This window comes from Rhinolophus ferrumequinum, chromosome 22 (assembly GCF_004115265.2).
Source record: "Rhinolophus ferrumequinum isolate MPI-CBG mRhiFer1 chromosome 22, mRhiFer1_v1.p, whole genome shotgun sequence".
NCBI lineage: Eukaryota > Metazoa > Chordata > Mammalia > Chiroptera > Rhinolophidae > Rhinolophus > Rhinolophus ferrumequinum.
Window position 1 is genome coordinate 49,591,954 of NC_046305.1, and position 15,188 is coordinate 49,607,141.

At 37.9% G+C, this 15,188-nt stretch overlaps 1 protein-coding gene across 1 annotated transcript; it reads left to right on the plus strand.

Moving 5' to 3' along the window:
- Nucleotides 1-3,493: 3,493 nt before the first annotated feature.
- Nucleotides 3,494-14,838, plus strand: LOC117015083 (olfactory receptor 5V1-like). Its single transcript, XM_033093456.1, has 3 exons — nucleotides 3,494-3,591; nucleotides 13,547-14,469; nucleotides 14,773-14,838. The coding sequence occupies exons 2-3, from the start codon at nucleotides 13,549-13,551 to the stop codon at nucleotides 14,836-14,838; spliced, it is 987 nt and encodes a 328-aa protein (XP_032949347.1). The 5' UTR covers nucleotides 3,494-3,591; nucleotides 13,547-13,548.
- The last annotated feature ends 350 nt before the right edge of the window (nucleotides 14,839-15,188 follow it).

Here is a 15,188-nt window from a genome sequence, read left to right on the forward strand (position 1 = left end):
ATACCACTTTGTATCCCTCTTCCCTCCTCTTTCAGATCCAACTAGAATGAAGGCAGACTTTCAGTGGTGGATGCTCCCCTTTGATTGATGGCCAGAGGTCAGGACTCTCCAGCAATTCTGAGAAATATATATAACTTCTTGGTTCATCTCTATTGTTGCATCTTCAGTTTTGCCAATGAGATGATGCAGATGAGCAGTGCTGCAGTTCCTTCTCATTTGCATTTTATTAGCTCTATGACAGTTTCCTTCTTGCATGATATTACCTAATTACATCCTTCAAAGAAGCACTGACATATCACTCTCCACTTTCAATTATTCACTCCAACGAAGGGAATCATGAAACATCCACTCTCTCCCGGAAAATCCACCCAGCAATTGGGTTGCTGTGGGAGGGAGATGACTGGAGGGGACCACAACCCCAGTCAGGGGGTCTTGAACAGAAACCTAGCTCTGGCTCTGTTCCTTTCAAGCCAGCTCTCTAGCCACACGAGAACCTAAGTCTCAGAACCATAAAATCTCTTTGAAGTGTTGCTTTAGCTGTGTCTCATAAATTTGGATGTTGCGTTTTCATGCTTACTCAGTTTTAAATACTTTCTCATTTCTTTTGCAATTTCTCCTCTGATCCATGAATTATTTAGAAATATGTTGCTTCATTTCCAAATATTTGTGGACTATTTCCAAATATTTTATTGTGTTGTGGATTTCTAATTTAATTCCATTTTGGTTAGGGAACATGTTTGAATGATTTCAATGCTTTTAAATGTATTATTGTGTTATGGCCTCCTACATGGCATAGCCTGGGCTTTATTCCATGTACATTGAAAAGAGTGTGTATTCTGCTGTTGTTGGTGGGAGTGCTGTATAGACGTCTGATAAGTGAAGTTGGTTGAAAGTGTCATTGGTCTCCTGTATCCTTGCTGGTTTTCTGTCTAGTTCTATGCATTACTGAGAGTGTGATATGAAAGTTTCCAATTATTATTGTATTATCTATTTCTCCCTTCAATTCTGTCAGTTTTTGTCTCATATATTTTGGGACTCTTGTTAAATACATATATATTTATAATTATTATAGCTTCCCTCCGAATTGACCTTTATATTATAAAATGTCCCACTTTGACTCAAGTAAGCGTTTTGTCTTCAAGTTTACTTTTCCTGATATTAATATACTCATTCCAGCTCTTTTGTTTTCTGTTTGCATAGTGTTTTAGTTGCTGTGCACATGGATTTTCTTTATCCTTTTACATTAATCTATTTGTGTCTTTTAATCTAAAGTTGTCTCTTGTAGAAATATACTTCCTGTATAATTGTATATATAAAATCGGATCCTGCTTTTCAATCCAGTCTGACAACCCCTGACTTTAATTTTAGTATTTAATGCACTTACATTTAATGTAATAATTTAAATGATAGGATTTATACCTGCCGTTTTGCAATTTGTTTTCTATGTGCTTTATGTATTTGTTGTTCCTCTACTACTGTCGTCTTTTGTGTTAAGTAGATATTTTTAAATGTACCATTTAAATTCCTTTATTGATTTTGGTTTGTTTTGGTGATTTGGTTTTTTTTTCTTTTTTCTTTTTTTAATAGACTTTATTTTTTAGAGAAAGTTTAGGTTCACAACAAAATTGAGTGTAAGGTACAGAGATATTCCATATGACTGGCTTTTTTACTACATATTTTTAAGTTATTTTCTTAGTGTTTACTATGAGGATTGCAGTATATATCATACTAAAATCAAGCTAGCTCAGATTAATACTAACTTATTTTTAGTAGTATACAGAAACTTTGTTCCAATGTAACTCCCTACCTCTCCTTAGTGTTAGCCAGTTTTCAGCAGGCAAATCTAGTATACCAGTTTATTTTTATAAAGTTTCATTGGCACACAGCCGCACCCATTCATTTATGTATGGTTTATGGCTGCTTTCTGTTACAATGGCAGAATTAAGTAGTTGAGAAAGAGACCACATGATTGATGAAACCTAAACTATTTTTCAGACCCTTTACAGAAAAAGTTTGCTAACCTCCAGTGTAAGCAATTGAGTTTGGAAGTTTGATGGACTTGGGTTGACCTCATGGCTTCATCACTTGTGGACCTTGAACAACTTACTTAGCTTCTCTAATCCTCAATTCATTCATGTTGAAGATGGGATGATGTATGGATTGCAGAGTTTTTGTTAGGATGAAGTTAAGTAATGAATAACAGAAGAGTGAACATAACGTGCAACACATTAGGTCTCTCCATCATGTCACTGCCTCCCATTTCAAGTTCCCCTTTAAAAATATTATTTCCCCTCCATGTTTTTCCAGATTGACTCAAATGATTCACTAGTTGTGATAAGAATAAACTACTCTTTTCTATTTCTTGACTTTCTTTCTCTAATTTTTTAATTTGACCATCTTTACCAACTCCGTTGCACCAAAAAAACAGAGCTTTGATATGTATTAAATGAAAACTGATAGAATTAAAAGGAAAAGTAGACAAATCCACAATTATAGGTCTTTCATAAGCACCATTACTGCACTTCTTCACATACAGAAAAACCCATGTTGCCAAGGGGATTTTTGAACTTTAGAGACTTAACTCTTCACCTTCTCTAACGTTTTAAATTCTAATTTTGGTAAAGGAAAAATATTGCAAGATTTTCAAATTTATAGTCATCTCCCCATCTGGGCCACACAGAGCTGTCTGATGGCTCTGTCTTTCTTCTGTCTGTTAGGACCCCACGACAACTTTGTCTTCACCAGGCCACAAACAGTGGCAGGACCCGACAGCAGGGGACATGAAAACGTAATGATGCTGATGGGGAATCAAGAAAGCACCATATCCAGGTGAACAAACCTAACTAGGAGACCTTGGTGCCAAGACAGCAGGTGGGCTGTTAGTGCTGGAGCTATAGATACATAGCCACCTGGAAGAGCATGCTTCAGAAGGAGTCTAGTTCCGAGGTCCAAGGGCCTGGCTCCCAGAACAAATGGAGGAAATTCCCTTGCACTTTGTAGAATCCGACCACATAAGCCCAGTTCATACATCTTCCTTCTCTCCCGAATGGGGAGCAAGAGAAGGCAGTCCTTCCGGCCTTAGCCACCCACAATTGCTAACAAAAAAAATCTAGCACTGAAATTTACCCACAAACTTCCTGAAAGAGGTAAGATGCTGATCTCCTCATTGCAGGCCGGCAAAAGATAATTGCCACCAGTTTAATGAATCCATGAGAGAATTAATCGCTCTTCATTTCTACGGTTTCTATTCAGGCTTTGCCCTTGAGTTATGTTTGCACTCTGAGCAGTCCCAGAACAGCTGCTTAGAGAGAGATTACATGATTACTCCCCAAAGGTCAGTCCACAAGTATTTTTAAATGTCTATTCTAGCAAAATGAATTCATGGAGACATCAAAGAAGTATTTTCCACTCTTGCATTAGGCAAGGAGTATGCTCAAGGCAGCGCCTGGGATGGCAGGTTCCCCTCATGATACATGGCAGGTCAACAGCTTGTTTTACCAGAGTGTCCTTTCCAGTCCAGGTACAGGAGTGGAGAGCAGCAAGTCCCATCACCAAAAGCAGAAATCCAAGGCTTTTGGCGAGAGTCAGGTGGTAAGTAGTTTATTTACCATCACAATTGAGAAAAACTCTGCCTAGTGTCAGGATACACCTACCTCTTAAGAGCATATTATAAAATACTGTGCATATTTTCATTACCAATTTCATGATATTTATATAATGACGTAGATTAAGTATCATTTTTGTATCAATGTCTACAATAGTAATAACAAAATCAGAGTCGAAATGACCTTGGAGATTATCTACTCGAAAGCCTGAGGGGTACCTGAGTTTCTTAAGTAAGATAATACGAAGGAGAAATTTAATCTTGGTAAATAATATATAGTGCATAGTATTATTCCTACTCTAATTTTGACAAGCAAGACAGAAAGAGATACTTTTCTAGGAGAAAGCATATCTCCTATGCTACATTATAGTATGACATTAAGGGCACACAAAAATACTTGTTTAAATAAAATATAATTAAATTTGAATAACACATATTTAAACTTTGTTTTTCCACTAAGCTAGAAATTCTCATATTTACATTGATATTTGGGAGGTGTGTTACAAGCAATTTATTAACTGTGATAGAGCTGTAAAGTTTGTGAGTCCTTTACTTCCCCCAGTCTTTCCTATCGTATAGATTCAGGGTTATTCCTATATAATTTCATTCTCACCCATTTGCTTTGAGATGATTATTGATTAGGAAAGACACAAGTAGAACTGCTGCTCTCTGGCTGGGAACTGAACCAATGCTGCCATGCGGTCTCCACTGGAACCACAGCTCTTACAGGAAAGGATATCATTAAGACCACCAATGTGCCATGGTGCCACATTTATGTCCCGATAGCCTGTCATTTTTCTCAGGTCAGGAGGCTGCTTGCACCAGAACTGCTAGACAGAAATGTCCTCCCAAGTCCAGATGAGATGTCCCTTCTCAATCTCTTCTTTCTCTGTGGGCCTGATTGAAGTGCTGGAGTTTATTAGTTTCCTTTTCCACTGACTTCAAGCTGGGTGGTTAGTGAGTAGTCTTTGCACCCCAAGGTTTGGATCCCCATTCAGCAAGGGGATCAGATGCCATTGGGAGTATCAGGCTCCATGATGGTGGGATCAAGGACATGAGGTGCCCTCTTCTGGAGAGGTCATTAGTGGAGGCCAGCCTTTCACTCATGACAAGGAACTCAAATTTTAACAATGGCTCTATGCTGTCCATGGGATAGGCTAGGGGACTGGTACAATTTCCTTGGGACCCCTGTAGAGCCACCGTCTTCTCCAACCAAAGACTAAATACACTGGTTAAGTAATGACCATCTATATCAGGTTTGAGGCAGACATGGATGCTGAGAAATCCTAGCCTAATAAACACTACATGCTCTCATGCTGAGGCTCCGCATTGGTAGGGACAATGGTAGAAAAGTAAAAGAGCCAATCATTCAACTTTTTTTATCAGCATAAATTTAAAAATTGGATTGGCTGGTAACTTGTTTTTATTTTTATTTTTATTTTTGATTTTTTTTTTGGAGGGCAGGTGTACTGATTTGATTGAATTGTCAAGAAATTTAAAAGGTGTAGCTATTTTGCCTATTTGGTCCTCTTTTTCCATGAAATGTTCTAGCAGCGTAAAGAACTGGAAAGATTATGGCCTTCAAAGTCAGAGGGATGGGATTAAATTTCAAGTTATGGTCATCATAGCTGTGTAAACCGTAGCTTCAGTTTCCTTGCTTGCAAACTCCAATGAAATATTTAAGGTTGTTGTGATAAATACATGAGATTATGTGCAAAGCACCCAGCACAGTGCCTGGTACATCATAAGTGGTCCATAAGCAGTAGCTAAAAACACTATTGTATTGGGGGCTACTGTCATTGACGACTGTAGGACTTTCATACAGGACTGCGCAGGGATGGAAAGAAAGCTGGGATTGATTGTAGCTGTTTTCTTTTTTAAATATGGTCGATTATATATGTATATAAACAAAAACTAGAAGGACACACACTGAACTGGTAATTGTGCTGGGCATACTGTGGTGTGAAGGTGAAGATATTTATTTTCATTTGATATGCCTTTGACTGAGGTAAACTTTTCGGTGAGCATGTGCTATTTTTGAAATTTAAAATCCAATAAAATTTTTAATTTTAAAAATATGAGGAGACCTCTCTGTATATTTCTTTGTAACTTCCTGTGAATCTATAAGTATTTCAAAATAAGAAGTTTTCTACAATGTAAAAGGTAAATTTTAAATAAAATACAGTCTCTCTCTCTCTCTCTCTCTCTCTCTCTCTCTCTCTCTCCCTCCCTCTCTCCCTCTCTGACATAACATTAGACCAGGGAGGTTTTCAGTCATGTGGAATGTTCCCATCCCAGAAAATATTCATAAATATGAAACAGGGATTCTCTCAAGGTAGGTGAATGCTAAGGAGTACAGATGTATTAAGTCTGATCTAATCATAAGAATATGAAATTTTCATGGTCTTAATGCCATGTTTCAGATGTATAATGACATTGGTAGAACAGTGGAATCTCAGGGCTGAAAGGAACTGTAGAAGAAACTCAAATGACCTTCACCTGAGACTTGAATCAGTTGTCTTTGTTGGAGCTGTAGTAATCTAACCTGTGCTTGAACACCTCCAGTGATGGGATCTCATTACTCTGTCTCTATTATAAAGTGCTTGGCTAATCTGGTCTAAAATCAATCAGTGAAACAAGAAGTGGCAAGGCTAAAAGGACAAAGGAAGAATTAAACACAAGGGTGAGGAGATTTCAGTTCAACCCAAATTTGACAATTTGGCCAAGTGGATTACCAAGAAATCATTGAAATGAAGCAGACAAATAGAGTTGTGAGCAGGCATCTCATCATTCATACATGAGCTTGGGAAAGGAGTATTGCTCAGTGATCCTAACTGAGGCTCTGAATTCAGACTAGAAGGTGTGACCCTGTTTTCTTACTGCAAATAGAGCTAATAACAGCACTTGCACTTTCAAGTTCCTTTGAGAATTCCTGGAGTAAATCATGAAGCGTGCCTGTTACATACTGTGTTTCCCCGAAAATAAGACCTAGCTGGACCATCAGTTCTAATGCATCTTTTGAAGCAAAAATTAATATTTTACTATATTTTATTATAATATAAGACTGGGTCTTTAATATAATATACTATAATACCAGGTCTTTTGTTAATTTTTGCTCCAAAAGACACATTAGAGCTGATGGTCCGGCTAGGTCTTATTTTTGGGGAAACACAGTAGAACCTGTGCAACAGGAGGCATAGTGATGTGTTGGCAATGTGTGCAAGAGGATCGGACAACACAGTGCCCACTTTATGGTGGTTTTGACTGGCTAATCACAAATGTGGTAGGATGGTTTCCAAAGCTGAACAGATGAGAACAAAGTCATGTTTCCATAGCACCACAGGCTGAGATGAAAGGGAATTCCATCCACCTCACCTGATGGAAAGACACGTGATTTACATGCACATAAAGTTTAAGAAACACTTGCCTATTTGATGGCTTCTGAATATTTCATCTGGTTCTACGTGCCCATATGACAGGGAAGGATACAATAGAAATCTGGGGCAAAGCGAAAATAACTTATAGTCCACAGCAGTAAACCAATTTTGCCACAGACACCTCAAATCTTCTGGACTGTCCTCTAGAAAAATTATCTTGAATGCTTTTATTAATTATTGTGTGTGTGTGTGTGTGTGTGTGTGGCAATTTACTAGGCAACATGAAAATGATACTTAAAATTTAATCATTACTTTGCATTACTGGAATTAAATATGAATTGATGGTTTCCTTATGTGCTCTAAGGATTTCGCAATCGCACCAATTATCCTGGTTTATATTGTGCCTATTTTGTTTCCTTGAAGGACATAAACCCCTAAGGTTAGTCAACAAAACATTCATAAGTGTTAGCTATTATTATCTAATGTGTGTCTCTACTCATTACTTTGTTTGGGGAATCCTGGTTGAATTCAGGTATCTAAAAATGTTGCTTCTTTTCAAAATAACTCGTTGAGATTTGTTCTGTTTTTTGATTGGATGAGTTGTACCAAACTTATTTTAACCTTTTAAAAAATATATGACTGTTTTAAACTAAATTCATCAAGATTTCTTTCAATCTAGACATTTTTATATGGAGAGCCATCATAACAGACCTCAATCTATTTATTCTATAAAATCTATCCTTACTAAATAGTGGAGAGAAAGGTCATTGCCATGAAGCAGTAGGGTTGAGATTGAGATTGCCTATTTATATGCTATAGTCTGTAAATTCCAAGAGGAAAGGGTCCAGAGTATCACGCGAACTGTAGTGTATAAGTTATGCTTGTTTATCATTTATTTTGATGATGTTAACCATTGATGATTAACCTATATAAACAATGTGAGCAATAGGAATATGAAAAGTAAAATAGCACTCTTCCTCCTGGCCCATAAAAATTAGACTAGCCAGTCAGACCAAGAAAAAAATTGTTATGGTTCTGATTCCACTGCATGGAGATATATATATATATATACATATATATATATATATACATATATATATGTGTGTGTGTGTATATATATATATACACATATATACTGTGTTTCTCTGAAAATAAGACCAGGTCTTATATTAATTTTTGCTCCAAAAGACGCATTAGCACTTATGTTCAGGGGATGTCATCCTGAAAAATCATGCTAGGGCTGATTTTCCGGTTAGGTCTTATTTTCGGGGAAACTCTGTGTGTATTTTATATATATATATAAAATATTTTATATATATATATATATATAAAATACACACCGTGTTTCCCCAAAAATTCATAGGGATATGTATATACGTATATATACATATCCCTATGAATTTGTTCTCAGGGTTAGACTTAAAATCCCATTTTAAGACATTTAAAATAAGCAGGGTGGGCAACTTCAGAAACCATATTTCTAAAAAAATCCCTAAACATTTAAAATTTGCTTTTACCATTTAGTTATACACAGATCAGACATCAGTTTCTCAGTGTGGGACCAGCTTTCATGAAGAATTTCATTTCTTTCTATAACTAAACCTAAATATCTACCTATAAAAGGGATTGTTTGTCTATCTTTTCTATGTCATGAATTAAGAGAAAATATGTGTCACTGATTTTTTTAATGACTGGAAATCTATCTATGCAGTTGATAAAGAAAACAAAGACTAGTACACACGTATTACGTAAAGTTTTCTAAGATGACGTACAGATTGCCAGCCCAACTGTAACGCTGATTTACAGTGAAGAGATGCCTACAGCTAACCTAGAGAGGGTGGTATCAGTAAACCTTCTTCTTCGTCCACCAAACTCCCTGTGAATTTGAGGGATCACAAGAGTCCCACCGTAGCCTTCTTCTCTCCTCACCCCATGTATTCTCTTTGGTTGATTTCATGTAAACCTATAGATTGAGCAGCGACCTCAAGATGGTGACTCCCCAAACAATTTCTAAACAGGTATAGCCCGTCTCCTGAAGACAAATCCTGTTGGGCATTTCCACTTGAATATCCCACAGGTACCTAATACTCAACATTACTCAGATCTAATCCACTATCTCCTCTCCCCATGCCTACTGCATGCCATTTATTTCCTGTTTTAATGAATGGTCCCATCCTGCCCAAGCTGATTCAATGTCCTCACCACCCATCAACTTCCAAGTGCTCCAAATATTGTTCCTTCCCTGTGCACTGTTGCTTCATGGATTTTCTCCAGTCTCCAAAACCCTACATCTTCAGTTGCAGACCATTTCATTTTAATCTGGTTTTACTTCTCAGACTACTCTCCTACTCTCTTGGACTAAACAAAAGCGTTTTAACCAAAGGCACATAGATTATAAAGGATTCTGAGAATGGGTTTCACAATTACATGAATCCACTGGAATCGCACAGAAGATCCTGTGCCTGGATCTATAGATTTTTATCAGTCACTCAAAAGTGACAATTTTCTAAAACCCAGGCTACTACCCTCCAGACGTGCCCTGCTTCTAGTCTGCCATAACCTAGAATGTAGTCTATGGGTCATTGTTGAAATTCTGCAATTATTCCTGTCCGTTCTCACACCAAAGCCTGGCTTCCAGGCAGACATTTGAACTCTCTGCTGGCCCATAAGGGGAGGGAGGATATTTTCTGAGACCGATTTTAGAGGGCTACTCAGTTGTTTTTGTTTTTTTGTTTTTTCCCTCAAGAGCTTACTCAGAGGGCAGGTCTGACGCAGTTTCCACATGTCAGTCCTATTCCCTAAGGCAGTTGCTTCCCCAACACCTCTTCAGGGGCAGTTAATGAGATTGTGCTTTAAGTGAAAATCACTAGGCTTCTCAGAATCACTGATGGAGTTTGGTACCAACCAGCCAGCGTCGACCTACCCACTCTCTGTAACTAACAGGAATGTCCAGGGATTGGGGATGCAACTGTAGGGAAGAGAGGTGCCAGCAGAGCTCAGGACCCTGCAGCCTTCCTTCTCCTGGTAGTAACACAGCTCTCAGAGAAGTTCACTACTGTCCTGGACAGAGACCACTGGGTCCTTTATCCTATAACCATAAGGACATAACCATAAGTAACCTGAGTCCTATAACCATAAGTCCCCTGAGTTTGTTGCCCTTGGCCGGACAGACCCAGATTGTGTATTTTACTTGAGATTTCTGCTGCCAAGATTGCCTGGAATGCCAACCTGCCATCTTTTTGTTTATGGGGCAGTGTTCTCACTCATGGCACCTCCCCCAATAAAACACACACACACGTGCGTGTACACACACACACACACACACACACACACTGTGAGCATGACTTTTCATCTGTGGTCCAGGGCCCGTGTGACTACCAACCAGGTTTACTCCAAATTAGTCATCGTGAGGAAAGTGACCTAATCCTCGTAAATCATTCATCATGTCTGTATATGCCTGACGGGGAAAGACTGTAGGCAGGCAAACAATGTGAAGGCAGTTAGTTACAGTGGCCCAGATAAACAGTGATAAGATACTGAACTGTAATTGTGGTAGAGAAGAAGTAGAAAGATGAGAACTGTTGTTGGAAATGTACTTTTGCCACAATGAAAAACAGTATGGAGGATCCTCAAAAAAATCAAAAATAAAACTACCATACGATCCAGCAATTCTGCTTCTGGAGATTTATCCAAAGGAAATTAAAACACTAACTTGAAAAGATGCACGCACCCCCATGTTCACTGCAGCATTATTTACAATAGCCAATAGATAGCTCACAGTACACAAGGTTTCCCTATTCTCCACATTCTTACCGACTCTTCTTATCTCTTGTCTTTTTAATAACAGCCATTCTGACAGGTGTGAGGTGGTATCTCCTTGTGGTTTTGATTTACATTATCCGGAAGATTAATGATGTTGAACACCTTTTCATTTACTTGCCCATTTTTTTAATTGGATTGGTCTTTTATTGAGTAGTATGAGTTCTTTATATATTTTGGATATTAACCCCTTATCAGACATATGATTTACAAATATTTTTTTCCCATTCATAGGTTGCCTTTACTGTACAGAAGCCTTTTAGTTTGATATAGCTCCACTTGTTTATTTTTGCTTTTGTTGCCTTTTGTTGTCAAATTAAAAAACAAAAATCATTGCCAAGAACAATGCCTATGTTTTCTTCTAGGAGTTTTATAGTTTCAGGTCTTACATTCAAGTCTTTAATCCTTTTTTAATTAATTTTTGTGTATGGTGTAAGATAGGGGTCCAGTTTTATTCTTTTGCGTGTAGCTGTTCAGTTTTCTCAGCACCATTTATTGAAGAGACTGTCCCTTTCCCATTGTATATTCTTGGCTCTTTTGTCATAAATTAATTGACCATATATGCATGAGCTTATTTCTAGGCTCTCTATTCTGTTCCATTGATGATATGTGTGTCTGTTTTAATGCCAATACTATACTGTTTTTATTACCATAGCTTTGTAATATAGTTTGAAATCAACGAGTGTGATGCCTTAAGTTTTGTTCTTCTTTCTCCAAATTTGTATGGTTATTTGAGATTTTTTGTGGTTCTATACAAATTTTAGGATTGTTCTATTTCTGTGAAAAATGTCATTAGAATTTTGATAGGGATTACATTAAATCTGTAGATTCCTTTGGGTATTATGGACATTTTAACAGTATTAATTCTTCCAATCCATGAGTATGGAATATCTTTCCATTTGTTTGTGTCTTCTTCAATTTCTTTCATAAATGTTTTATAGTTTTCAGTGTACATGTCTTTCACCTCCTTAGTTAAATTTATTCCTAGGTATTTTTTTATGCAAATTTAAATGGGATTTTTTTTTCCATTTCTCTTTCTGATAGTTTGTTGTTAGTGCATAGAAATGCAATAGATTATTGTTATTGATTTTTCATCCTGAAACTTTACTGAATTATTTTATTTTTTGCTGTTGAGTTATAGGAGTTCTTTATATATTCTGGATATTAACTCCTTATCAGATATATGACTTGCAAATATTTTCTCCTATTCTGTATATTGTCTTTTGCTTTCTTGATAGTGTCCTTTGATGACACTTTCCTAATTTTGATGAAGTAAAATTTATCTATTTTTTCTTTTTTTCCCTGTACTTTTGGTGTTATATCCATGAAATGTTGCCAAATCTGATGATATGATTATTTTCCCCAATGTTTTCTTCTAAGAGTTTTATAAATTTAGCTCTTAAGTTTAGGTCTTTGTACATTTGGTGTTAATTTTGTGTACTGTATAAGATAAGGGACCACTTCAATCTTTTGCCTGTAGATACCCAGTTTCTCAGAACTACTTTTTAAAAAGACTGTCTTTGCCCCATTGAATGGTCTTGGCCCCTTGCTGAAAATCGACCATATGTGTGAGAGCTTATTTCTGCTCTCTATTCTATTCTTTTCTATTGGTCTATATATCTGTTTTTATGATATTTCCAAACTCTTTTAATTACTGTTGCTTTTAGTAAGCTTCAAAGTCAGTAAGTGTGAGTCCTTCAACTTTATTCTTCTTTATCAAATTGGTATTGACTCTCAGGGCCCTTTACAATTCCATATAAATTTGAGGATTGGCTTTTTCATTTCTGTGGAAAAATGCTACCAGAATTTTGATACGGATTGTGTTGAATCTATAGATCATTTTGGGTAGTTCTGACATCTTAACAATGTTAAGTCTTCCGATTCATGAACATGGGATGCCTTTCCATTTATTTATGTCTTATTTAATTTCTTGGAGCAATATTTCAGTTTTCAGTGTACAAGTCTTTCACCTCTTTTGTAAGATTTATTCTAAGTACTTAATTCTTTTAGATGTTATTGTAAATGGAGTTGATTTCTTAGCTTCCTTTTTGGATTGTTCATTGCTAGTGTATAGAAACACAACTATGATTGTATGATTTGTATGTGTGCAACTTTGTTTAATTTGTTTATGAGTGCTCTAGTAGCTTTCCTGTGGATTCCTTGGTATTTTTTTATATATAGGATCATGTCATTTGTGAATAGAGATACTTTTACCCACTTCCTTTCCAATCTGGGAACGTGTGCTCCTAATATTTTAAAGCTATAAATAGAACTCAAGATTTACATAACTGAAAAAAACTATAATGAAGTACACTGAAGGGTAGCACTAATTCTGATTTTGAAGGAAATTAAATTCTTTATATCTTACTACATTTTGTTAATTTCTCACCATAAAATTTCATTTCTTAAAAAAAATAAGATACTTAACAAAAAGGGCAATGATGGGAGGTAGAAATGAGTTCATACTAAGGGAAAGGTTAGTGACTTGTTGGTTTTAACCAAGTCTCCATTTATTTTCACCCACCAACAGCCGTGTAAATTTGTGGGAGGTCCCTGGGCCTGAGCTGGCTGGATCTGCTGAATGAGAAGTTATGGTGTCTCTGAAGACACTCCCGCACACCTCCCTCCACAGTTCAGGCTGTTCTGTATCCGACAGTATTTGACGTAGCCCTGTACGTTTACATATCTGCTTGGGGTGCTCTGTGTACATTCTCACTATAGCTTCTTTGTTCTTATTGTCTTATAGCTATGATAGCATTTGAAATGAACAATCAAACAGATGTCGCTGAATTCATCTTCTTGGGATTTTCCAACCACCCCAACCTACAGGGGATGTTCTTCCTGATCTTCTTGGTCATTTACCTGACAACACTCCTGGGGAACATACTCATAATAGCAGCCACCAGGGTCAATCCTGTCCTCCACACTCCAATGTATTATTTCCTCAGCAACCTGAGTTTCTTGGACATCTGCTATTCATCCACCACCGTCCCAGTCATGCTGGTGAACTTCTTCCAGGAGAAGAAGACCATCTCCTACGAGGGCTGCCTATCCCAGATTTTCTTCCTTGTGACAAGTACTGGCACGGAGAGTGTCTTATTGGCTGCTATGGCGTATGATCGCTATGTCGCCATTTGCCAACCACTTCAATATCCAGTCCTCATGAGTGTGAAAGTCTGTGTTTGTTTGGTGGCTGGGTCCTGGCTGTGTGGGCTGGCGAATTCTATGGTGCACACAGTGCTGGCAGCCACACTCACTCTGTGTGGGCCCAACCGTATCAGCCACTTTCTCTGTGACATCCCATTGCTCCTGATGCTCTCGTGCTCAGATACCTCTCTCAACGAAGCTATGCTCCATGTGGCCAGAATTGCCATTGGCCTGAGTCCCTGGCTGTTCATCACAGTGTCCTATACACTCATCATCTCGGCCATCCTTAGGATCCCCTCTGCTCAGGGCAGGAGCAAGGCCTTTTCTACCTGTGCTTCCCACCTCACTGTGGTGGTGATCTTCTTTGGAACAGCCAACGTCAACTATGGCAAGCCCAATGTGGGCTACAACCTGGACGTGGACATCCTGGTCTCTGTGCTCTTCTGTGTCATGACCCCTATGTTCAACCCCATCATTTACAGCTTGAGAAACAAGGAGGTCAAGGGTGCCCTGAGGAAGCTGGCTGGAGGATGTGTGTTCCCTGGCCATATGAAGGTTTAGCTCAGTGGCCTGCAAACCACTGAGGAAAATGGTACAACCACCTGGGAAAATTTCCAAGGTATTTGGAACATGTGTAGTTTTTGAGAGTCTATATCCAGATCCTCAATTCCTACATACCAGTTTCTAAAATTGATCTTCCCAAGAACTCCTTCCTCTCCTAGCTTTCTACAAGCACTCTTTCCCACTTTGCAAAGTCAAGTGTCAGATATTTTGCGTTGGTTCTCAGCACCATCTCATTTCTTCTAAATTCTCTCCACATCACAGGGACCGAAGGCCTGGAAACCTTATGTCCAAGACTCCCTTGCCAGCAGGCTTTCATGGGTGGACTAGTGCTGCAGTGACAGAAACAGACTCCTGTGGTAGAATTAGGTGATGTTTGCAGTTTCCTGTAACAGCTGTTCTTAAAGCATAAGGTCACACAAGTATGAAATGAGTGTCTCTCTATAGTGAGCATAGAGGCTTCCATAAAGAGGGTAATATTACCTGTCCTCCCCTCTCCTTTTTTTTGGCTCTTCCAGCCCTTCCAACAATTTTATTACTTATTTCCTATGTTAAATTCCTCTAGGTAGAAATACGTAATTTTTTATTTCCAATATGAACATTAACTGCTACCACATTTCTATCAGGAGTGGTTTAGGAAACAGACCCTCAAAGATGGAAGTCTGGGATTGGATATCTGA